This window comes from Sus scrofa, chromosome 4 (assembly GCF_054392235.1).
Source record: "Sus scrofa isolate SSC_HxYL_T2T_F1_AM1 chromosome 4, Sscrofa_HxYL_maternal_Yorkshire_Landrace_v2.0, whole genome shotgun sequence".
Classification (NCBI taxonomy): domain Eukaryota; kingdom Metazoa; phylum Chordata; class Mammalia; order Artiodactyla; family Suidae; genus Sus; species Sus scrofa.
The window spans coordinates 135,012,057-135,038,190 of record NC_139386.1 but is presented as its reverse complement, the minus strand read 5'-3'; the positions used below and the strand labels follow the sequence as shown (position 1 = coordinate 135,038,190).

At 40.0% G+C, this 26,134-nt stretch overlaps 2 protein-coding genes across 6 annotated transcripts in view; one reads left to right on the top strand and one right to left on the bottom strand.

Annotated features, from left to right (window-relative positions):
* LOC100512780 (calcium-activated chloride channel regulator 4) overlaps window positions 1-24,086 on the top strand; it is a 45,401-nt gene extending 21,315 nt beyond the window's left edge. The window contains 8 exon segments of the mRNA XM_085024279.1: window positions 3,005-3,178; window positions 4,651-4,757; window positions 8,379-8,594; window positions 9,199-9,466; window positions 10,967-11,137; window positions 23,151-23,384; window positions 23,733-24,057; window positions 24,059-24,086. Coding sequence (XP_084880405.1) covers window positions 3,005-3,178; window positions 4,651-4,757; window positions 8,379-8,594; window positions 9,199-9,466; window positions 10,967-11,137; window positions 23,151-23,384; window positions 23,733-24,057; window positions 24,059-24,086 — 1,523 coding nt within the window.
* Window positions 1-26,134, bottom strand: part of ODF2L (outer dense fiber of sperm tails 2 like) — a 604,788-nt gene that overhangs the window by 290,958 nt on the left and 287,696 nt on the right. The window lies entirely within an intron of this gene.

Genomic DNA, 26,134 nt, shown 5'->3' with positions numbered 1-26,134 from the left:
ATAAAACTGCCCTACCCTCTCGCGTCAGCCTTCTTCTCAGTTCTCCCTCCCAAGGCTCTATGCCCCAACCAATCCACCGTACATTGCCCTCCAAGCCCACTGGGTACTAACAGCCTGCACACTTTTGTCTAAGCAGTTCCTTTGCCAAAAGTGCTCCCTGCTTTCTCATCTTTGCATGTTAAAATTCTACCAGTTCTTCACAATCCTTGCTCCTTCCTATAACTTCTCCTGCTACTCCCACCTTTATTTAATCTCCCTCTTCTACTGCCTTTCAGTGCAGCTTCCTAATATGAAGTCCTGGGTTCAAACCCCAATTGTCACCTACTGATTCGTGATCTTAAGCACAATTCCTCACCTCCCTAGTCCTTGATTATTTCATTAGAAAGGGGATGATAAAAGCTAGCATATAGGATTGCTCATGTTTTTATTTATTTGGCATGTGTTTGGTCTGGCAAAGCCAAGTGTAGGAGACACAGGGTTAAAACAAATTTTCTGCTATTTCAATGGGGGCAGCTAATGAATGAATAAGAAAATTTTAAAAATTCATTACAGATTGCAGGGCAAGTGTTATGAAGGAACTAAACAAGGTAATGTGATAAAGAATTACTGGGACTAGGATCCATGAGGACACGGGTTTGATCCCTGGCCTCTCTCAGTGGGTTAAGGATCCAGCGTTGCTGTGAGCTGTGGTGTGGGTCACAGATGTGGCTCAGATCCCATGCTTCTGTGGCTGTGGCGTAGGCCAGCAGCTGCAGTTCCGAGTGGAGGCCTAGCTGGGAACTTCGATATGCCGAAAATGCAGCCCTAAAAACAAACAAACAAAAAAAAAACCAAAAAAAAAAAAAAAAAAAAAAACTGGGGAAAAGAGTGAAGCAGAGAAGCTTCTCTCTCCAATGGCTATATTTGAGCTAAAACTTGAAGGATAAGAAGGAGTCAGTTGTTAAAGAAAAAAGGAAAGTGCAAATGTCTCATGGAAAGGGATAGAAAGTGAGTTATTCTACGAGAGGTTCTAGTAATGCTGCAGTTTGGTAAATGGGGGACCATGAAATGTTGGAGGGCTAGACAAGAGCCGGGTCGTTGAAAATTTCAAAACCTATGATAGGAGTTCTGGACTTTAAGTACAATACAAAGCTGCCGAAGGGTTTTAAGCATCAGAGAGACGTGATCAATTTATGCTTTAGGAAAATGACTCTAGTTGCCCTGGTTTTGACGATGAGTCTGAAAGATCACATGGAGCAAGGGTCATGGTGGGGAGACAGGTCAGAGCTTGAACTCAGACGAAATGGCAGTGTATAAACACACTTAATACACAGTGAAGGCACGGCAAATGATAGCGGTACATACACCTATTTGGTCTTTTCAGGGCCGCACCTGTGCATCTGGAAGTTCACAGGCTAGAGGTCGAATGGGAGCTGTAGCTGCAGCCTTCAGCACAGCACAGCAACACGGGCTCCAGGGCATGGTCACAGCGTTCTCTGACACCAGGTCTAGAAGGAATTTCTACATTCCAAGCCCACTTTTTTCTTTTTTTTTTTTTTTTTTGTCTTTTTGCCATTTCTTGGGCCGCTCCCATGGCATATGGAGGTTCCCAGGCTAGGGGTCGAATTGGAGCTGTAGCCACTGGCCTATGCCAGAACCACAGCAACTCGGGATCCGAGCCGCGTCTGCAAACTACACCACAGCTCACAGCAACGCCGGATCGTTAACCCACTGAGCAAGGCCAAGGATCGAACCTGCAACCTCATGGTTCCTAGTCGGATTCGTTAACCTCTGCACCATGACGGGAACTCCCCCAAGCCCACTTTTGCAATTTTTTATATACTTCCACCCTTCCATTCCATAAAAGCCCTTGATAATCCATCATGGCATTTTTCTTCCTCTTGGCCTGGACTCAGTTTCTCAAAGATGTTCCAAGAAGCCACTACCATTAAAATTATCAGAGAAATCAAAATGTAGTTGCTATATTGGGCTAAGTTTTTTATATCCAATGTATTAGATACCCAGTACTAAAAATTTGAATTTTCGCACTGCTTAGCTATGGAGTTTAATGTAGGAAAAGGGTTCAAACCACACAAAGAACTTGATAAATGTGATTAATGTATCCTTTGATCACTCTCTATCTGCATAACCCTATGAGAATTATTTTTGGAGGTAAAACAAAAGTTATGTGACAAAAAATTACATAACAATTACCTATCCTCAAGATGCTTACAAGTTTCCATACTTTTATTTAGGAGCTACTGAGGGTTTCCTAATTTGAAATTTGTGAACTACTTAACATTTTTTCTAAAGGTTATGCATTGACTTTTTAACACTGTGGTGGATTTTTAATCCATTTAGCTATATAGGCAATTGACTTTATACACCAAAGAATTTTTCAGAGGGTAGTCTAGTTAAAGAAAGCAGAGAAGAAGTGTTTCCACTGTGGCTTAGAAGGTTAAGAACCTGACTAGTATCCATGAGGATGCAGGTTCAATCTCTGGCCTCACTCAGTGGATTAAAGATCTGGCATTGCCACGATTGTGGGGTAGGTCTCAGTCGCAGCTTGGATCTGGCATTACTGTAGCTTTGGTGTAGGCTGGCAGCTGCAGCGCCAGTTTGACCCCTAGCCTGAGAACTTCCACATGCTGCAGGAAGAAAAGTAGAAGAAGAAGAAGAAATAAAGCAAGCAGAGAGGTATTCAAGGCCACTTAGCTAAATTCTATCTTTGATGTCTGGTTGACCTGAGCTCCCTAGACTGAACTGTCATTGCTGTTTAACCCCAGGGGATTCTCCACAACCCTGTTTCCAGAAAACCACATTCACACACACATTCCCTGTGGCAGGGGTACAGAAAGTAGAAGTCATGTAATTCCTCAAGAGGTTGACTGTAGATTATATTATCCTAAAGGAGAGCTCTTCTCATCTATTCTGCAGTTTTCTTTACTTCCTCTGATGTTTTTCTTGACTCCCCATGAATTCATTTGATTTAGGGACACCTGATAAGTAATGCCCTGGATTATGTTTAAAGAAATATATCCTCAAGTAGACGGATCTGAAATAATGCTAGTGGTTGCTGGGGAGGACAAAAATATACGAAACTGCATGGACAGAGTGAAACAAAGTGGGGCCATCATTCATTCTATTGCTCTCGGGCCAAATGCGGACCCAGCAGTCACAGAAATGAGCGCCGTAACAGGTAAAATATGACCTATACATTCTAGACCTTCGACAGCAACGCATACATGCAGAGGCTGACAGTTTGGCAACTTCTTTTAAGTTCAACTCTGAAGGTGCTGTGCCAGGAGCTTGGGGCCAGAGTTAAGCCAGACCTGATCTCTCTTCCTAAGGCCCTCCCAGTCCAGCTGGCTGCAGAGACAAACAAAACTACTAATGAGCAGCATAATCAGATTACACTCCTCTGTAACAGGAGACGTACAGAGGAGGCAGTGCTATGTGAGCAGAGGAAGCCATCAAGTCTCACAGGGCTGTACAGAGTCAGGGAAAGAAGGCATGAGAGACAAGGTGACTTTTAAGCTTCACCTTGAATAAGATGCTGACTTTTGCTGGAGGATAAAGGGGTGAGAGAAGATGATAAGGTCACGAGTAAAAAAAAAAAAGTCCTGTTGCGATGGCAATGTAAGACGCATTGAAGGATCTTGAGAACCCACGAGGCTGAGGGCGGGAGGAGCAGGCTGACAGAGGCCGAGGCTCTGCAGATCCTCAGTCCGAGTGACGCTCCCCAGGAAAGCAGGTGCTGTGCAGCTGCTAGTCTAGATGCACAGCTGTGCGAGGAGAGGGACTGCACGTGGTCAGGGCCTTCCCAGGCATAGTTCAGAACACATGTTCTAAACTGTCAGGATGATCCGGGAAGAGCACTGTGAGTATCAATTTTTATATTAAACTGGCTTCAATGTTACCAAACACACATTTGCTTTTACATACTGGCTGGTACAAACTCCCATCATTTTTAGACAAGATCGGGTGTGTTCAGGGTGGTGTGGCGTGGACGCCCTCATTTTTTAAAGTGCTTTCGTGACCGCTGTAGTCTATTTTGTCTCAAGTAGCCCCCAAAGTAGTCGTGTTCTGGACTTGTCTCCATGGCTTCCCCGCTGTCCGTCTCCTCACTGACAGCCACTGTCGGATGTCTCCACCCTGCAGTTCTTCAGCCTTTCTAACTTTCTGACTCTGATCCGCACTCGCTGGAAAATCCGAAGGCCACCATATCAATGTACATCTTAAATAAAAATGAATACTTCCTCTCAAGGAATGTGAAGGCTGCGAAATTTTTTTTTAAATTTTGAGTGTTGGGCCAAACGTGTGGCATGTGGAAGCTCCAGGGCCAGAACCCGAGCCACTGCAGAGACACCACCACGTAGTTATGCTGTAGGACACAGGGGAAGTCCTGCGAATTTTAATACATGGAATTGAAACATCTTTCTAGTATTCTATGGCTATTTGATGCATTTCAACCAGAAGGTTCCCAGATAAGTGGGATGCAAAGATACCCAATGAATCAACGTTCGGAATTAATCTTTAGCCTAATCTGATTTTGGTCTGTTTCAATAATACTTAGCCAAGACTGTCATTTTTTAATATTATTACTAATCACTAAAATGCAACAGTACTTATTTTCTAGAAAGTAACTCTGTTAATGCATTTACAATTTAGGAGGGATGCATTTCTACACTACAGATCAGAGTGAAAGCAGGGGCCTCACTGACGCTCTCTGGACCTTTGGATCAGGAAACACCAATTCGTCCCAGCACTCTCTTCAGGTCAGAGGTCCCACGCCTGGGCTTTTCATGTTTGCACTTAGTCATAAACAAGAAAGAGAACTTTATAGTCTCATGTTTTAAGTTCTATGTTTTTCTCATAGTAAAGTTTTAATTAAAGTCAAGGCTTTAATTTGAAATTATTCACCCACTTACATGGCGAAATTAGAGCTTATGGTGAGTGAATATAGCAGTAAGTGATTTGAAAGTAGAAAGCAAAATATACCCAAAAAAGCATGTCCAAAATTCTGGTTTAATAATGTAAATAGGTATTATTTACCATTTAATAAGCCAATGTATAAAATTAATCCACCTATATTTTTTCTATATAGATTTTCCAGTTAGTTTCCATTTTTATGGATGGGTGGACTGGGGATTGCCGTCTGTATTTTACCATGGATGTAAACCAGATTTTCACATAATGAAAGTAGTAGCGCTAAGTTAAAATATGAAATCAAGACCAGGGCAAGTCCCTTAAACTCTTCCTGTCTCATTTCCTCATTGGAATATGAAACTATATGATACCTCTGAGCTAAAATTCCTAGGGACTTATTATGAAGTTTTAAGCTTTTGAAACTTAGATGGTTAAAAAATTGTGACTTTCTAGCCTTTCGATTTATGTGAATCAAATAAGTAAATTATAAATTTAAAGAAGGACTGTGAACAAATAGCACAGGCAGATATATCAATTTTTATTTTTCTTTTCCCATAGGGGTTATATTTTAAAATATAAACTTTTAATATAAATATTTAACTCAAAACTTGGAGTTTCCATTGTGGCTCAGTGGGTTAAAAACCCAACATAGTGTTCATGGGGATGCAGGTTCAATCCCTAGCGTCGCTCAGTGGATTAAGTATCCAGCATTGTTGCAAGCTACGGTGTACGTTGCAGATGCAGCTTGGATATGGTGTGGCTGTGGCTGTGGCTTAGGCCTCAGCTGCAGCTCTGATTCAACTTCTAGACTGGAAACTTCCATGTGCCACAGGTGTGGCAGTAAAAAGAAAATAACAAATGAAAAAACAAAAAAGAAATAACATCCAACCCTAATAATGTCAAATTTTCCCTCCCAAAGTTGGATTTGTCCAATAATACAGCACCCATTATTCCAGGAATTCATTAAAAAATATCATACTTCCATGTACCCACCCACCTTGCCCCAACACTTGACAGCTATGAAAGAGATTCAAACAAATGTACCCCAGAACTTGGCTTAGGGAAGAAAGAATATACTTTGGAAAATAGTTGAACGGAAAAAAAAGAGTGAATAATTATTGCATACCTATTATTTTAGTTATTTTCTTGCCTCTTCAACAATTTTTTTCCACTGGCTTTTTATATTTACCCTTCTGAATTGAACTCCTTTTTCCAACTTCCGTGTCTCAACAGTACTGTATTACTTAGATTCAAAAACTTTGAGTAAACTCGGATTCTTCTCCATTCATATCCCATGTATAATGTCACCACAGCCTGTTTCTTTCAAAATACATTTTATAAAATTCTGTTTCTCTCTATATCCATTCCCTCTGCCTCTACTGTTACCTTTTGTCAAGACTGCTATCTTCCCTCTTCCAGTTCATCAAATCACTGCCCTAAACTTGCCACAGTCATCTAAGTTGAGCTCTTTTCCTCTACTGTCCAACACAAGTAGGATGTGAGGGCAGATCACGTGTTCAGTTTGGTCAGGTGATCTGGCCTAGAGACACCCTGCAAACTTGTACAAGTTGGTGTGGAAATCTAGTGTGGAAAGAAAATAGAGTAAAAACTGAAGGAGAGTGGGAGATATTTCTGAGATTGTCAACCTGGTTGACTAAAGAATGATGAGACAACAGACGAAACTGAGAAGCAAGAAGGGAGAACTGATTTTGAATATATTATTTTGAGTTGTGTTTGAGCCTTGGTAACTTTGACTAGTTGGTGGGATATTTAAATGGAATTCTCAAAAGGCTGTTAACAGCATAAAAGCAGAATATGGGAAATCAGCCAGGAAGGAAACATTTGCATAAAGATGATGCTCAGTTTTGAGCATGGAGTTTTTGAAGAGTGTGGAGGAGAAGGCAGAAATTTCCACTCCCCTCATTTGTAATATCTGTAGCAAGTTTTTAAATAATGAAATTTTAAAATTAAACAAACTTTTGCAAGATTAACTTTGATTCATGAATATGATAGGTAGAACTTTGGAAACTATGTTGGCCATATAGAAGTTACAACAACCAAAGACCAGTTGATGGCAACTTGGATTTGGGTGGTAGCCACTGAAATACAAAGGAAAGGCTGAATGCTACGAGTGATTTTTACGATCCCCTAGTGCGCTTAAGTAGCCAAACCTCTATTTCTTTATTAGATTTTCCTGATAAGAGTCTAAAAATGTTATTCACATTGATATATAACTTGATAATAACGCTTTTTCACTCAAAGACTTTACAGAAGACCGAGATTTTTGTCAAAGCAATCATGTTTGAAGGGTGGAATTCACTCTCTTCTTTCAGAACTGAAGCAAAGGTGGGTTTAGGACTGAGTCGGGCTGGAAGTGGGACTTGCCATTGTCCCCGAAATGACATTCTCCCAGGAAATGTCTACTTGGTCACTAGATAAGGTTGACTCTTCCTAAGAACTATTTACAAAGATTTTGAAAAACTTTTAATTCAAGTTCTTCCCAGAGATAGTCCCGTCTTTCATTGACTTTCTTCTCAGGACTCCAGTTTACAAAGACAATAGTTTGCCATCTCTGTCTTCTTAAATGTATTTACTCCATCACATGGGGCTATTATCATATGTGAAAAATTTCTTTGAGGGTTCACACTGGGGGAAAGTTCCTTGGTGGTCTGGTGTTGGGATTTGACATGTTCACTGCAGCCCAGGATCAATCCCTGGTCTGGGAACTGAGATCCCATGTCAAGTGGCCCACGCAGTGCCCCTCCCCCAAAAAACCCAGAATATTTCACATTAGGAAAAGATCAATGAAAGGTTTTCTCAATTATTTGCTAGTCCTCATTTTAAAAAATATTGGTGGGGGTGGTAAGCCAGCAGCATGTAGAAGTTACCTAGTCAGGGATCAAACTCACACCACAGCAGTGACAAGCCTGGATCCTTAACCTGCTCAGCCACCATGGAACTCCCATTGCTAGTCCTTATTTTCACCTTGAGGGCCTCCTCACTATGTCTCTACTCAAATACTCTACGCACCGATCAGTATTCTGGGGGGTCATCATGAAGATGGGCAAATGCACTCTCACAACGTTCAGACACACACACACACACACACACACACACACACACACCTACAGACAGTTCTCTGAGGCTGCAGCACACTTTAATGCTAAAGCCTAGAGTGCCTGCCATGACAACAAAGAAAGAAATAGCAAGGCCATACCTTCAACCGTAAAGCCCATTCTCTTGCTCTAATGTTTTTATTGTACCCTGTCCTGTCTCAGACCCTATATTTCCATACTTTCTCTCTGACAACTGTCATATCCTAATCAGCTTTCAGAGAACTTGCAAGACTATGGTAATATGTCATATTTAAGCTTCCTCTCAGGTCAGAAAGTAAGAATTACGTTAAAAAAGAAGAGAGAATAAAATTACTCTCTTCTCTAGTTACTAACTTTTAAAATATATTTAAACAGCTTGAAAGTAAGGGATTAATGCTCAGCAGTAACCCCTGGATGAATGGCACAGTAACAATTGACAGCACTGTGGGAAAGGACACATTCTGTCTCGTCACGTGGGACAAACAGCCTCCCGGTATTTCTCTCTGGGATCCTAGTGGAACACCAAGGGGAAATTTCACAGTGGACGAAGATTCCAAAATGGCCTATCTCAGTATTCCAGGAACTGCAAAGGTAAGCGAGCAGCTTTTGGACTTCTCTGTTTAAAATTTTTTCAAAATCTAAAAAAAAATTTGTTTAATGTCATAAAAATAATTTAATTGACTGCCAAAAATTGTGTCATTATTAAAATTATGAGAAAATACAGTGTGCTTTCTACCATTGTGTAATCCTAAAAAAATTAGGTGGGAGGAAAAAAGAAGAAAGAACTGATACATAAGGAAGAAGGGAGAAGAGAGCAAAATACAGGTTGAGCAAGAAGTAAATGCGGGGAGAGTCTTTTCAACACAGTGTAGTGGTGTCACTATGACCCCTTCCTAATGAAGCCCAGCCAGGATTAGCCAGTTTGTGTGCTCTGAGACCTAAGGATAATGGCCACAAGGAAGGAAAATGTTCAAGGTTTATATTTTCCACCAGACACTCACCAGGGAGAGACGCTGTGCTTGACATTGGGGTAGGTGTCCTGTCTGAACTGCCACGGCTCTCATCTGTGGGATGTTGCACAAAGCCAAACAGAACTTGATTTTATACCACACTTAGAAGATATACTTTAGGACTGGATAATGGAAACACAATAGCATGATATTGGATTTTTACTATATTTCCCCTGAATTTTTAGGTGGGTGTTTGGACTTACAGTCTTCAAGCAAAAGCAAACCCAGAAACATTAACAATTACAGTAAATTCCCGGGCAGCAAATTCTGCTGTGCCCCCAATCACAGTGAATGCTAAAATGAATAAAGACACAAGCAGCTTCCCCAGCCCGATGATTGTCTATGCAGAAATTCTACAAGGGTATATCCCCATTCTCGGAGCCAGTGTGACTGCTTTCATTGAATCGGATAATGGGGAGACAGAAGTTTTGGAACTTTTGGATAACGGTGCAGGTAATTCACAGGCTTTTAGGAATAAACCTATATTTTCTCAAGTCAGGATATGTTATGGGGTCCCTGCAGCGGTGCGGGGCAGAGGGACAGGCACCAGAAGAACGGATGCAGGTTACGGATAAACAGCGAGCCTAGCAGGACAGTCCATCCAGGGAATGCCTACAAGATGATGCGCAAGTGTCTTGCACATGGTTAGCACTCAATAAACGTTACTGACTGTCATTAGTATTTGTCATCTAGACAACCAATGCCTGTCGTCATATAGTAAGGCCTCATCGAGAGAGTGCGGGCAACATAAAGAACCCTGAACATGAAGGCACGTCATCCATACAGTCTGGCCAGGAAGGGTAAAGCACCAGCAGCAGATGAAATTACCTTGTGGAACTCAGGCTCCTACCCAGGAAGGGGGACAGGCAGGAATGATGTCCGATAGCTGGGACGCGTGCATGCGACTCCTGGGGACTAAAGCCCAAGAACGGCAGTCCTGCCGGAGAGGGAGAGGGGCTCATCACAGGGGAGCCAAACACCAGATCCGACAACCAGAAGGAAAATGCATTGTTGGCCGACTCCTTGGTCTACATGGACGACTGATGCTTCAAGATAAACGAAAGAGGACTAGTGTCCATGAGGATGGACTCAGTCCCAGGCCTCACTCAGTGGGTTAAGGATCCGGTGCTGCTGCAAGCTGCGGTGTAGGTCACAGACGCGGCTCAGATCCTGTGTTACCGTGGCTGTTTCTTAGGCAGGCAGCTGCAGCTCTGATTTGTCCTCTAGCCTGGGAACTTCCTTATGCCACAGGTGCAGCCCTAAAATGGAAAAAGAAAAGAAAAAAAAGAAGAAAAACCCCTGAGAAAGATGTTTGAAATTTAGTGACTAATTCCAATGCCAGTGATGACGTGTTTCTTAGAGGCACGAGCCATATCACAATATTCCTGAGCTCCCCAAAATATTTACTCTAATAGTAAAAGTTTCTCATTGTCAGACCGGAGAGTTGATGAATTAGGAGAGCAATAGCTGTAAAAATAAGGCTAGGTAGGTATTTTTTAGTCGACTATGATGAGAATTAACTCCTAAGCAAAGACATTTTCTTTAGTGGAGTCCTTGTGATTTGAACAGAGAAATGGTATAACGAGTTTAGATAAAGCAAGCAAAAGTAGGCTATGTGGCTGGGAAATTGATGGGGGAGACTGTAATCAGCTGAATATAAAGTGACAGGGGCCACAAAAGTGATGTATTTATTTTACATACATATTTATCTGTGTTTGAGTAACATATACATATATATGTGTACACAGAGTCTTTCATAATACCTCAAAGATATCCATTCAACAAGACATTTTCTTCTGGAAAAGCATAATGGAAATATGCTCTAAGGGGCCAGTTTGAAGGGGGGCCCAACCTAGAGTGAATGCTTATAAAGGCCACAGCCTTGACCTAGAAAATACACAAATTTCTACTTTTCTTTGCAATAATAATTTATTCCTTCATTTATATAACAAGGTGCTGATTCTTTCAAGAATGATGGTGTCTACTCCAGATATTTTACAACTTATCAAGAAAATGGCAAATATAGCTTAAAAGTACAGGCTGCTGGAAAAGCAAAAACTGTCATGAGAAGCTTAAGGCATCTACCAAATAGAGGCACATATATACCTGGCTGGGCAGTGAGTGGTGAGTAACCCAGTGATGTCCTGAATAATTACTAGTTGATATGATTAAGGCTTCAAACATTGTATAACCCAAAATACAGCATTTCGTATTTCTGAACGCAAGTTCTCAGTCAGACTGGGATATGCCTCCAAATTAACCTAAGCGTTAGGACAGTGGCTGGCACCTAGTAAGCATTCAATAAACGTCGTTTTGAGCACCTACCTGTGTTAATAATAATAAGCCTAACCTTCACCCGATCTGAATAAATCAGGCCCAGGTGTCGTGAGCCTAAGTGAAGCAGAACTGAGCCTTCAGACCACATGTGCTGTGGAAGATCAGTCCAAGGAAACCTGTGTGGAGTAGGTGGCGACACGGACTGACAGCACATTCTTGGTGGACAGACATCAGGGAAGACAGAGGAGTAGGAACCGCCAGGAATCCATTTTCCTACCTAGACAACCATCGTCCTGGAAGAACACAATTGACGTGGCCGTTCTGGGGTGCTAGAGTCTTATTTGAAGGTTTGCGGCTTCCAGGAGAAGGCTTACACGAAAAATCATGATTGATTCTGGTTCATTTCAGCTCTTAGACCAGGGGCTGTCCATCTCCTCTCACCCCACGGCAGGCAACCTTTCCAGATTTCTGGAGTGATCGTCACGTGGCTTGTGGGAGCCAGACAGGACAATAAAAACATGTCCTTCAAATACCACAAATCACTACCTCTGATCTCGAAGGTGCAGATGCAGAAGCAGACTGCCAGTGTTGCCGCCCCTCTGCCTGAAGCGACTTCCAGGGAATTTAAAGGGACAGAGTCTCTTTTTTTCCCCTTCATTTTTTCTTTTTACCCTTTTGGAAACAAGCCATTTAAGAATTAGAATATTCAAAAGTAACCACATATACGGAGAATATAGAAATCATTATACATGCCCAGGGAAAGACACAGGCTCAGAAAAGACCTAAGAAGATTAAGTCTACACCTCAAGCTAATCTCTAGCCCAGAGACACCCTACAACAATTTCTTAGGAACAGAAACCCCTGGACAATGGGAAGAATCTGATGTTTAGAGTCACCATATTTTAAAACCCAAATGTCCAATCTTCAACATAATATCATAAGGCATACAAAGAAGCAGTAAATTAAAAATAAGTCAAAGGGGGAGTTCCCACCATGGCTCTGCAGAAACAAATCTAACCAGCATACAGGAGAATGCAGGTTCAATCCCTGGCCTTGCTCAGTGGGTTAAGGATCCTGCATTGCTGTGGCTGTAATGTAGGCTCTGATTTGACTCCTAGACTGGGAACCTCCATATGTTCTCGGTGTGGCCCCCCCCCAAAAAAAGACCAAAAATTAAAATAAAAATAAGTCAAAGGAAAAAAATAGATCAACAGGAATTGTCCCTGAGGAAGACCAGCTGGGAGGTGGATTAGACAGATATTTTTAAACTACTTTGTAAAAGATTCTCAAATTGCTCAAGGAAGTCATGGACAAACTCAAGAAAATAATGCTTGAACAAAATTAAAATATCAGTAAAGAGGTGGAAAACATTAAAATGACCCCCAAAGAAATTCTGTAACTAAAAACTACAATAACTGAATTTTAAAAATTCACTGGAATGATTCAAAAGTAGAGGAAAGAACAAGATAACTTGAAAATAGGATAATTAAAATTATTGTGTCTGGGAGTTCCCTTCGTGGGTCAGCAGCTGACAAACTCGACTAGGATCCATGAGGATGTCAGTTCAATCTCTGGCCTCACTCAGTGGGTTAAGGATCTGGCATTGCCATGAGCCGTGGTGTAGATCACAGACACGGCTCAGATCCTGCATTGTGGCTGTGGCACAGGCTGGCAGCTGTAGCTCCAATTCAACCCCTAGCTTGGGAATTTCCATATGTCATGGGTGTGGACCTAAAAAGCAAAAAAAAAAAAAAAAAAAATCAAAAAACAAAACAAAACAAAAAAGCAAAACAAAAAAATTTATTGTGTCTGGAGAACAGGAGAAAAAGGATTGAAAAAAAAGTGAAAAGAGCCTAAGATACCTGTGGAACACCAACAAGTTGATCAACATACCAACAGTGACAGTCTCAGAAGGAAAACAGGTAAAATAAGGGGCAGAGAGATTATCTGGAGAAATAATGGTGACAGACTCCCACACTGAAGCAAGATATTAATCTACAAATCCAAGAAGCTAACAGCTCCAAGCAGGATAAGCTGAAAAAGACACACACTATAATCAAACAGTCAAAAACTAAAGGCAAAGAGAGAATTTTGAAAACAGCAAGAGAAAAGCAACTCATCATATACAAGGGATCCTCAAAAAGATCACCAGCAGATTTTTCATCAGGACCTTGAAGAACAAATAGCAGTAGGTTAATTTATTCAAGGATTTCCTGCTGTGTCACACTGGGTTAATGATCCACCATTGTCTCTGTGGCAGTGCAGGTTTGATCCCTGACCCTGCACAGTGGGTTAAGGATCCAGCATTGCTGCAGCTGTGGCATAGGTCACAGCTGTAGCTCGGATTCAATCCCCAGCCCAGGAGCTTCCATATGCTGTGGGTGCAGCCCAAAAGAAAAAAAAAAAAATTCAAATGCTGAAGGATGAAAATAACCAAGAAAACTTCATCCTACAAAACAGTCCTTCAGTTGACATTCCCAGATCAACAACAGCTGAAGGAGTTCATTATCACCAGCCCTACCCTACAAGAAATGCTAAAGGGAATCCTTAGGAGGAAATGAAAGAACAGTAGACAGTGACTCAAAGCCATAGGAAGAAATAAAGATTTCTAGTAAAGATGAATTCATGGGCAATTACCAAATCTAGTATTACTGTAATATTGGCTTGTACTCCACTTTTTACTTACAGTATGATTTAAAAGACTGATGCATAAAAGGATTTATTAGTCTATGTTTTTGAACACGTAATGTATAAAGATGCAATTTATGACATCAACAACTGAAATGGGATAGGAATTGAGCTATATAGAAGCAGAATGTTTATAAAGTTAAGCTAATATAATTCAAATCAGAGTGCCATAACATGAGGATATTAAATGCAATCCCTGCGATGACCACCAAGAAGTTAGTACAGAACATACACAAAAAAGAAAAGAGAGTAAATCATGTCACTACCAGAAAATCAACTAAATACAATAGAGGAGAGTAATACATGAAAAGGGGAACAAAAATACTATAAAGCATATAGAAAACAAATAACAAAATGAGAAGTTTCTCTTTTACATGTGGTAGAGAATGACTGAATTTAACTTTCTTTTTTTCTTTTTTCATTGAATTATAGTTGATTTATAGTACATTCGTTTCAGGTGTACAGCATAGTGATTCAATATTTTTATAGATTATACTCCATTTAATGTTATTATAAAATAGTGTCTGTATTTTCCTTTGTTGCACAGTACATCCTTGTTGCTTACTTATTTTATATATAGTAGTTTGTATCTCTTATCCCATACCTCTAATTGCCTCTCCCCCTCTTTGGTAACCACTAATTTGTTCTCTATATTTGTGAGTCTACTTCTGTTTTGTTACATACATTCAGTTGTTTTATTTTTTTATATTCCACATATAATAACATACAGTATTTAACTTTCTCTATATGATTTATTCCACTAAACTTAATACCCTCTAGGTCGATCCTCATTGTTGCAAATGGCAATTTCCTTCCTTTTTATGGATGAGTAATATTCTATTGTATTTTGTGTGTGTGTATATACACACACACATACACATACATGTATACATATACATATACATATATATATATATATCTTTTTTATCCATTCATCTGTTTATGGACACTTAAGTTGCTTCTACATCTTGGCTACTGTAAATAATCCTATTATGAATGTTGAGGTGCATGTGTCTTTTCAAATTACTGTTTTCACTTTCTTGGGATATATACCCAGGAGTGGAACTGGTAGATAAAGTGTTAGTTCTATTTTCTTTTTTTCTTCCTTTTTTTTTTTTTTTGAGGAATCTTCATACCATTTTCCATAGAGTCTGCACCACTTACAATCCCACCAACAGTGTACTAGAATTCCCTTTTCACCACATCCTCACTAATTGTTATTTATAGACTTTTTGATGATAGCTATTTTAACAGCTGATATCTCATTGTGGTTTTGATTTACATTTCTCTGAAAATTAGTGATGTTGAGCATCTTTTCATGTGTGTTTTGGCCATCTGTATGTCTTCTTTGTATGCTATTTGTTGCTCTTCCTGAGCTGCTTTCAAAACTTTCTCTTTGTCTTTAATTTTGGTCAGTTTGATTAATATGTGTCTCAAGGTGTTCCTCCTTGGGTAGATTCTATGTGGTATTCATTCACTTCCTGAATTTGAATGACTGATTCCTTCTCCATGTTAAGGAAATTTTCAGCTATTTTCTTCAGCCCTTTCTCTCTCTTGTCTCCTTACGGCACTGCTATAATGTGAATATTGGTTCCTTTCAAGTTGTCCCAGAGTTCTCTTAGACTGTCCTCATTTCTTTTCCTTCTTTTTTCTTTATCCTGTTTGTCAGTGATTTCCACCAGTCTGTCTTCCACCTCACCTATTCATTCTTATGCCTCCTATATTCTGCTGTTGGTTCCTTCTAGTGAATTTTTTTATTTTGGTTATTGCATTTTGCATCTCTGGTTAATCTTTACATCTTCTATTTCTTTGTTAAACATTTTCTGTAAGTTACTGATCTTTGCCTCCAATTTTCCTCTGAGATCTTGAATCATCCTTACTATCATTACTCTAAAGTCTTTTTCATGGAGGTTGCTAATTTCCAGTTCACTCAGCTGTTTTCTAGGTTTTTCATTTTTCTTATTCCTTCATCTGACTCATCTATCTCTGTCTTTTCACTTGTATAGCTTTTCATGTGGTCTCCTTTTTGCAGGCAAGAGGGTTGTAGCCTCTCTTGCTTCTGGTGCCTTCCCCCTTGTGGGTGAAGTTGATATAGAGGCTTGTTGCAGGTTTCTTGGTGAGAGGGGCTTGTGCCTGACCACTGACAGGTGGAGCTGAATCTGGTCCCTTGGGAGGGTGGGGCTTTGTCTCTGGGTGCGATTAGAGATGGCTCTGTGCCTGGGAGGACTTTAGGCAGTCTGCTGGTGGGTGGGCTGTGTCCCCACTCCATTTGATGTTTGGCATGGGGCTTCCAGTCCTGATGGGTGGGGCAAGATTTTTCCAAAATGGCAGCCCCCAAGGGAGCTCACACTGATATTCATTCTGCCTCCAATGTCCTGCCCCTACAGTGAGACACTCCTGTCCCTAAGGAGACATTCCAAGATCTGCAGGTAGTTCTTACCCAGATTTTGAAGGAGTTCTTGCTTTGCCCCAGGACCCACCACACATAAAACCCTGTGTGCCCCCTCCTAGAGTGGAATCCCTGTTTCCCCCAGTCCTGTGGAGCTGCTGCACACATGTCCTGCTGGCCTTCAACACCAAATGCTCTGGGGGCTCTTCCCAATGCCAGACCCCAGACTTGGGAATCTGACCTTGGATTTGGAACTCTCACTCCTGCGGGAAAGCCTTTGTGATAAGTTATGTCCTAGTATGTAGGTCATCCACCTGGTGAATATAGGGTTTATATTGCAAAAGCGCCCCTCCTACAGTCTTGATGTGGCTGCGTCTTTGTCTTTGGGTGTAGGATATCTCTTTTTGTAGTTTCCAGTCTATTTCGTCGATGGCTGTTCAGCAGTTGGTTGTAATTTTGGTGTTTTTGTGAGAGGAGGTGAGCTCGAGCCCTTCTACGCCACCGTCTTGTCCCAGTCATCAAATACAGTTTTCAGCCCCTTTCTCCCTCTCTTCTCCTTCTAAAACTCCTGTAGTGTGAATGTTAGTATGCTTGGTGTTATCTTAGAAACTCCTCATCTGGCCTCATTTTTCTGTATTTGTTTTTATTTCTGCGGCTCTCACGGGATGATTTCCATTATTCTATCTTCCAGACCTCGGATGCCTTCTTCTGTGTCATACTAACTGTTCCTAGTGTGTTTTTCACTTCAGTTATTGTATTCATCAGTTCTGGGTTTTTTTCACATTTTCTAATTCCTTACGAAAGTTCTCACTGTGTTCATATATTGTTTCCCTAATTCAGTTATCATTCTTCTTAGATCTTTTTGATCTTGTAAATTGTTTCTTTCTGACACTGGTTGTCTTTTCAGGGGGTTTCTCTTGCTTTTTCAATTGAAACAAATTTCTATACATTCTCATTTTGCTTAATTTTCTCTTTCACCATGACATTAGAAGCTATAATTATCTATTGCGGTCTTGCAGCAGGGTCGTTGTGTGGGAGCACCCCATACATTCTGTGTGTGGCTTTGGCAAGGGAGAGCTGGATCTGAAAGAATACAAGTCACATCTTTCCTTAGGGTTTGCTGGCAGCTCTCACCTTGGCAGGAAGTGGAGCTGGAAATGGAAGCGCTAGGGCTAGGGCTAGGTCCAGGTTTGAGCTGGGCTGCCCCTTTCTCCACAGCCATCACCACCCAATAGAGGGTATGGTCAGGTCTCAAGTTGCTGAGCAGAAGCCCTCAGAATCAGATCTGAGCTGGCTCTGTTGACTTTAAGTGTGTGTTCTCCTCCCTCCTGGCATCAGAACCCTCACGACAGGTGGGGGAGTGGGGTGGGGTGGTAATACCCCTCACAGCAAGCAGGACCAGTGTGGCACTTGGTCAGGACATGAACTCTGGTGATCCAGCTACAGACAGAGGTCAAGAATACTTCTGATGGGAGTTCCTGTTGTAGCTCAGCAGGTTATGGACCCAAATTGTCTCTATGAGGATGCAGGTTTGATCCCCGGCCTTGCTCAGTGGGTTAAGGATCAGGTGTTGCTATAAGCAGCATAGGTCACAGATATGGCTCGAATCCAGTGTTGCCATGGCTGTGTTATAGGCCCCACACACAGCTCCAATTTGACACCTGGCCCAGAAACTTCCATATGCCACAGATGAGATCATAAAAAGATAAAAAAAAAAAGAGAGAATGCTTTTGATGTGCTGCCTTTGTAAGCCTCAGTAATGTCTATCTCCACCCTGCATCAGGTCTGAGCTGCCTTTGTGTCTTCCAGCCAACACCTCTCCTCAGCTATGTACCCCTGCCATGGTAAGACACTGTGTCAGGGGGTGCAGGGTGGTAGCTCAGCTCAGGCTAGGAGATGCGCCAGGGCGGTCATGGGAAACTTGCCAGCCAGCCATGCAATTTCAATCCACCCACTCTGCCTTGTTTGAGAGAAAGCAATGCTCACTCCCCAGATAGGATCTCCACCCATCTAAGCTCCCTTCTCCGAGTCCCCTCCCTGGAACTCAGGTCCTGGCCTGACTGCTTCTCTTCCCTTCCTACCTTTTTCTGTGTGGAGCTTTATTACAGTCTTGCTTGCACAAGAGACTTTCTGTCTCCAGTTAGTTTCACTGAAAATTGTCCCACACATACGTGTACCTTTGATGTGTTCACGGGGGGGTGAGTTCTGCATCCTCCTACTCCACCATCTTGATCTCCTTTTCAATAAGTCTCTTTATCAATAACTACTTTTAAAAAGTAATGGAACATGGTAAAAGATAACATGAGAAAGAGAGTATATATAGTTGTATGACTTGGTCACCTTGCTGTACAGCAGAAATTGACAAAACAATGCAAATCCACCATAATAAGAAATTTTTAAATAAAATAAATGCAACAAAGACTCAATCAAAAGGTAGAGATTGAAATAACAGATGAAAACATACAATCCAACAATTGTTACCCTCAAGAGACTCGCTTTAGACACAAAAACACAAATAGATTGAAAGTGACAGGATAGAAAAAGATATCCCATGCAAATAGTTATCAAAAGAAAGCATGGGTGGCTATGTTAGTATCACAGAAAATAGACTTTAAATTTTAAAAGTTTACAAGAGACAAAGTATATCATACATTTTAAAAAGACTTATTCAGCAAGAAGCTATAACAAATACAAGAGAATACACATCTAATGACAGACCATCAAAATATATGATACAAAAACTGACAGAATTGAAAGGAGAAATAAACAGTTCTACAGTATAGCTGGAGACGTTAAGACTCCTCTATCAATAATGGATAAAATAACTAGACAGAAGATAACTAAGAAAACAGAGGACTGCAACCAACACAAGTACATCTAAAAACTTATACAGAACCCCTACCCAACATGAATTCTGAAATGCACATGGGAGATTCTCCAGGATAAATATATTAAGCCATAAATGAAACCTCAAGAGAGTAATATATATCTTTACAATAAAAAGAGTTTTCTGTGTCAACAATGGGATGAATTTATAAAACAGTAACAGAATGAACACTAGAAACTCTGAACAGAATTTTGGTAATTAAATAATACACTCATAAATAACCAATGTGTCAAAGAAGAACTCCCAATAAAAATAAGAAAATATTTAGAAAAGACTGGAAAAGAAAACATGACATAACAGAAACTTATGAAATGCCACAAATGCAATGGTAAGAGGGAAATTTTGAGCTGTAAACACTGACATTAAAAAAGAAGAAGTATTAATAGCCTAACATTATAACTTAAGAAACCAGAAAAAAAACTAAACCCGAATTTAGCAGAAATAAGGAAATAATAAAGGTTAAAGGAAAGATAAATGAAATAAAATAATAGAAAAATTATTAATGAACCAAATGGTTCTTTGAAATGATTAACAAAATTGACAAAACTTTGGCTAAATTAACTAAGGAACAGAAAAGCCTCAAATTACTAAAATCAGAAATGAAAATAAACACACTATCACCAAATCTACATAAACAAAAAGGACTATAGGGAGTATTATGAACATTTATTTGTATACCAACAAATTGAATAGCCTAGATGAAATGAACAAATTTCTAGAAACTCAAAACCTACCAAGACTATAATAAAAATAAATAGAAAAACAAATGAATGTATCATTAGTAAGAAGATTGAATCAGTAATCAAAAACTTCTCAACCAAAAAAAGCCCTAGACTTGATGGCTTCACTGGTGAATTCTATCAAACACTTAAAGAATAACTAACAATAAATAATTTAAAAAGGAAATTAAGGAAACAATTCTATTTGCAATTGCATCAAAAAGAATAAAATACTTATTAGTAATTAACCTAACCATGGAGGTAAAAGACTGGCACACTGAAAACTACAAAATGTTGCTAAAAGAAATTAAAGATTATATAAGGAAACGTACCCCATGTTTATAGATTGTAGGACAATACTGCTAAAACGTCAAACTGCTCTATAGATTAATGCAATCCATATCAAACCCCTAACAATGTTTATGTATAAATTAAAACACAGGCATCCTAAAATTCATATGTGATTTCAGGGAACCCCAAAGAGCAAAAACAAAACAAAACAAAACAAACAAAAAACTTGAAAAAGAACAAAATTGTAGGAATCATACTTCTGTATTTCTAAATTATCTACAAAGCTATACTAATCCAAATAGTGTGGTTTGGCAAAAAGACAGACACATATGCCAATGGAATGCAAAAGAGAACCCAGAAATAAATCCTTGCATATACATGGTCAACAGATCCTTGACAAGGGTGTCAATACCGTTCAATGGGGAAAGGACAGTCTTCCCAACAAAGGGTGCGGGGAAAGTTGAATATCCACATGCAAAAAATAAAAAATAAATAAACAAAGCTGTACCCTTTCCTTACTCCACATATGAACTCAAAATGAATCAAAGGCCTAAAACTACAAAACTCTTAGAAGAAAGTACAGGGGAAAAACCCCATGACATTAAATTTCAATTTCTTGGATGACACCAGAAACACAGGCAACAGAAGTTAAAATTGATTAAATAAAGGAACTACAACAAAATTGAAAACTGTGAATCAAAGAACATTATTATTAATGGAATTAAAAGGCAACCTACGAAATGGGAAGAAATATTTGCATAACATTTACCTCCTAAGGGATTAATATCCAGAATATAAAAAAACTCCTAAAACTCAACAACAAAACTTCATTCAAAAACGGGCAAAGGACTTAAATAGATTATTTCTCCAAAGGATGTATACAAATGGCCCTAAGAACATGAAAAGATGCTCAGCATCCCCAATCATTAAAGACATGCAAATCAAAACCACAGTGAGATACCACCTCACACCCCTTAGGATGCCAACGGAAAGTCACACGTGTGGTGAGATTTGGAGTAACCATAAACTTTGTGAACAGCTGGTGGGAATATCAAATGATGCAACTGCCGTGGAAAACTGGATGGCTACTCTTTTTAAAAATTCAACACAGAATTACACTTTGACCCAGCAATTCCACTTCCGGGTACATACTCAAAAGCCTCAAAGAGATATTTGTACACACGTGTGCACAGCAGCATTATTAACAGAAGCCAAGGAAAGGAAACAATCCAAACTGCTGTGACAGATAAATGGGTAAACAAAACGCAGCGTATACGTCCAACAGAACAGCATTCGGCCTCAAAAAGGAAAGAAATGCTGACATAGTCTACAACATGGATGTAACCTGAAGACATACTAAGGGAAATAAGCCAGACACTATGGACAAACATCACATGATACCACTTACTTATATGAGGTATCTACCAGTAAATACATTGAGACGTAAAGTGGAACAGTGGTTACTAGGGGCTGAGAGGAGTCAGGAAAAGAGATTATTATCGATCGGGTACAGAATTTCAGCATTTGGGATTCTGAAGCTCTGGAGATGGGTGGTGGTGGAGACTGCGCAGCAATGCGAGTACACTCGCTTGATGCTGCCTGCAGACCGAATGTTCGTGTGCCCCTCAGACTCATCTGCTGAAACTTAATGCCCAATATGATGACACTCAGAGGTGAGGCCTCTGAGAGGGGCTCAGGCCATGAGGGCAGAGTCCTGATGGATGGCAGTAGCGCCTTATAACAAAAGACCCTGGAGTGCCCCTCATCCTTTACCACGTGAGGACACGGAGAGAAGACAGCTCTCTGTGAATCAGGACGTGCGTCCTCTCCAGACACCAGATCTGCCAGTACCTTGATCTTAGACTTCCCAACCTCCAGAACTGTGAGAAATAAATGTTTTGTGTTTATAAATCACCCAGTTTGTGGTATTTTGTTAAAGCAGTCCCATGACTAAGACAATGCCATTGAATTGTATACTTAACAATAGTTAAAATGGTGACTTCTATGTTATGTTTATTTTACTATAATAAAAAAGAATATACAGTTGTATTTGATTCTATTTCAACAAAGTAACTCTGAAAGTATTAGTTTTAAAAAATGCATTCTTTGTTAGTTCTCCTTTGCCTGGCCCCTTAACTTATGATTTTGAGAATGCTCAGCTGGCAGTTGAAATAGGATCAGAAGCAGTGTTCCTTGAAACTTGAATCAGTGGGAGAGAAAACTGGTTGGAAGGAATTCCTCAGGTTTCCTCTCAGCTTGGAGACAATTGGGGAAGTAAAGCAATTCCTTTTTCAAAAAGGGCCATTATGCACCCTTTTTCTTGTACCCGTAATTCCAAAGCAATTAGTTATCTGATTTTATCCTACAATATGCTGGGAAGGATGTTAGAGACAGAATTTTGCCACCAAAGAGTTTGAGAGCACAAAGACAAATGAATCTCCAAGAACAGTGTCACCCATGCACAGAGAGCCTCTGATCTGCCAAACTACCTTTATAATTTCTGTGACATAAAAATCATAAAAGGGGTAATAGGTAATACACAGCTAGAAGAAAACCAAAGTTCTGCTCAATTAATTTTACATATTCAAAAATATATATATCAGGGGTTGGAATACTCTAGAATACAAGTTATCAAAAATGACACTGAGTAAATAATTTCTCATAATTTTTCAAAAATATTTCTAGGTAATATTTTATCTTGGATTTCATATAAACACATTTATATATTTTTTCTTTCTCTACTATCTTGACTTACGACTTTATAACCAACCTCGATAAAATGCGATTGAGTAAACGAAAAAAAGGAAATGACAAGTGGGATGGGGAAATCAGCTGAAAACACTGGTGGTATTAAGCTCACTATAAACAAGGACATACTCCACGCAGGGGAAATTGAAGGGAATCCACCGAGACCTGAAAGTGATGAGGACACACAGACAGACTTGGAGAGTTTCACCAGAATAGCGTCTGGAGGTGCATTTGTGATTTCAAATGTTTCAAAGCTTCCTTTACCTGACCTCTACCCACCGAGTCAAATCACAGACCTGGAGGCCACCTCAGATGAGGATGAGATCAGGATAACATGGACGGCACCGGGAGACGATTTTGATGTCGGAACAGGTAAGGATGAGAGGTCCTGCAGAACATATGCGTTGCAAAAGCACGGATGTAAGGGTGGGTAAAAGGAAAAATGACGTTTAATTGATAGCACAGAAAAGTATTAATTTTATAATTTCGTGTTTTGAGTCAAACATGACACACTTTAATCCGCTATCACTTTTCATACAAAGAAGGTAGTATTTGGTAGGGTTTTAAATTCAGGATTCAGTTTTTATGGAAAAATAAATAAGGCTCTGGATATTAATATAAGCTTGACATAACTAAATATTTTTGAGGAGAAATAATAAAAAGGAATTTATTATGGTACGCTCTAGTTTCTAAGCTACATGTAACTTTTTTCTTTCTTAGCTGAACAGTATATCGTAAGAATAAGCGGAAGTCTCTTGGATCTAAGGGATAATTTTGACGACGCTCTGCAAATAAACACTTCTGATCTGTTACCAAGCGAGGCCAACACCAAGGAAAGCTTTGCATTCAAACCAGGAAATCTCTCAGAAGAAAATGCAACCCACATATTCATTGCCATTCAAAGTGTGGATAAAAGCAACTTGACATCGAAAGTATCCAACATTGCACAAGTAGCTTTGTTTACTCCCGAAGCAGATCCCAGTCCTGGTAAAAGTCACCCAAATCCCAGAATTAACATTTCTGCCTTGGTATTGTTGGTAGTTGGATCTGTTGCAGTTGTTAGTGCTATTTTAAGTGCCACTATTTGTATTTTAAAGAAGAAAAGAAATGCAATTAGATCAAAGACTGGGTTTTAATAAAATAAAAAAATTGAAGGATATCTGTGAATTTTTAAATTCTGCTGTAGATCATTAGCTCATGAAAATAATTTTAAGAAATCTAGAATGGATATTTAGGTTAAATACAAACATCCAGAGATATATGAAATACTGTAAGTCAATATTAAAAATGTAATTGTATTTACTCATTATTTCATTTATTACAGATAGAAATGAATAAAAATCTTTTTTCTTCTTGCTATCTGATTTATGTTATTTCACACAAAAGCTTTCTGGAATGTTTCTAACTTCATCAAGATCTTGAAGTTGTCTATCTAAATAGTCAAAATACAAATATAAAATAGCAAAGGAGCAATTTTTGGGAGAAACTGAATTTGATCTTGGTCCTCTTAGGTATTGGTGACCTTGTTTCCCCACAAGGTCTCCAATAATAGGCCATAACAGCTGGTGTCATGTTTATTGAAACTTATGGAAATTAAATGGTCCATCACACAAATCAGTTACCACCTGTCATAAAATGCTTTTTTCCTTATTTCATCTGAATATAGGCATTTATCCATGCTTTTTCCCTGAAAAACACATACATCTTTGTGTGCTTTTCTTTAATTGTAGGGAAGAATTAGTGAAACTACTATGCATTGCCCTTGTTTCAGATAAAGAAGGAAAAATAAATGTGTTAAAAACATTTTTTCCGTCCTTTAGAGTTACAGCCTGAGGCAGAGCTGGATTTCAAATCCTCCCTCAATTCACTTCAAAGACGACGGTCAAGATCCGATCTCCACTGGACTCCGAAAGGCGCAGCGCGCGCGGGGCGTGTGTGAGTTTCACTCTAAGAGTAAAGGAAGGCGCTGATGATCTGAAGTGTACCCTAATTTACAGTTCCACACAGTTCTCTGGTTTCTGTGTGTTAAGGGATTCTGCAATACATCTAAGGAAATATCATCCAGTGAGAGAGTTAATAGCAGTTGTCCTGGGACTGAAATGATTTTACATAGAGAAGAAGGAAGGGGAGGTGAAACACTAAAAATAAAGTGGAATGGAGAAGATATGGCCATGGATTGCGTGGGAGAAATAAAGACGGGCGGGTGAATCCCAAGTTTCTAACTGAACTATGGACAAATGGAAGTACCACTTACTGAGACAGGGAAGATTCAGGAAAAGAGGATTCTAACAGACAGATTAAAGAGCTGCGTTTGAACAGTTACCTTTAGGGGACCTGTGAATAAAGGCCAACCAGCATTATCACATTGTCAGCTGAATTCAAAGGCCCCGTGCCCAAACATTAGTTGTTGGGTAGAGATACATACTTCATGGGTATCAGCATATAGACGGCATCGAAGCCGCAGCGATGACCTAGATCAGTTAGAGAATGCAGACTGGAAAGAGCAGAGCTAAGAGGCAGACCACAGCCATGAACACAGAAACCCCGAGAGTGAGGGGACAAAAAAGGAACACAGAGCATCTATCCACGGCCTACCACGGCCCTAAGAGAATGTGACTTCATGGGAGTAGGTGGACCTTTGAGTCCAGCTTTACAGGCATAAGGTTTCTTTTTCCTTCCAACATTTTTGTCATGTTGCGAAGTGAGTTTTACCGCAAAAATTCAGCTCCCTGAGGAATGGAGAGGCACTCAAGATGATCGTCCCTCATTTGCATCCTTACCTCATTCAGTTCTGGCAGGAGTTATTTACCGACTTAGAAGTAAACCACAACGAAAGCCAAGTGGGTTAAGTCCAGTGTAATCCTTAGCATCTTCAAACACAGACCGGACTTGTGACCTGGCACATTTAATTTGGTCTTAGTGGCAGGATGGACAAGAGGGGTGTTGCAGTTTGAATGAGAAGTGCAAAGATCAAACGTTAGAGGAAAGCTGGAAGCCCTTAACTCTGCGATGTTCTGATTTATTCTTACGACATGTAGTGGAACACGAGCTCGCGTCTGAGCAGCCGGGGACCAGGCTGCTGAGGCAGCAAGTGTGTTGTCATCCTGTTCCTCCAGTGAGCT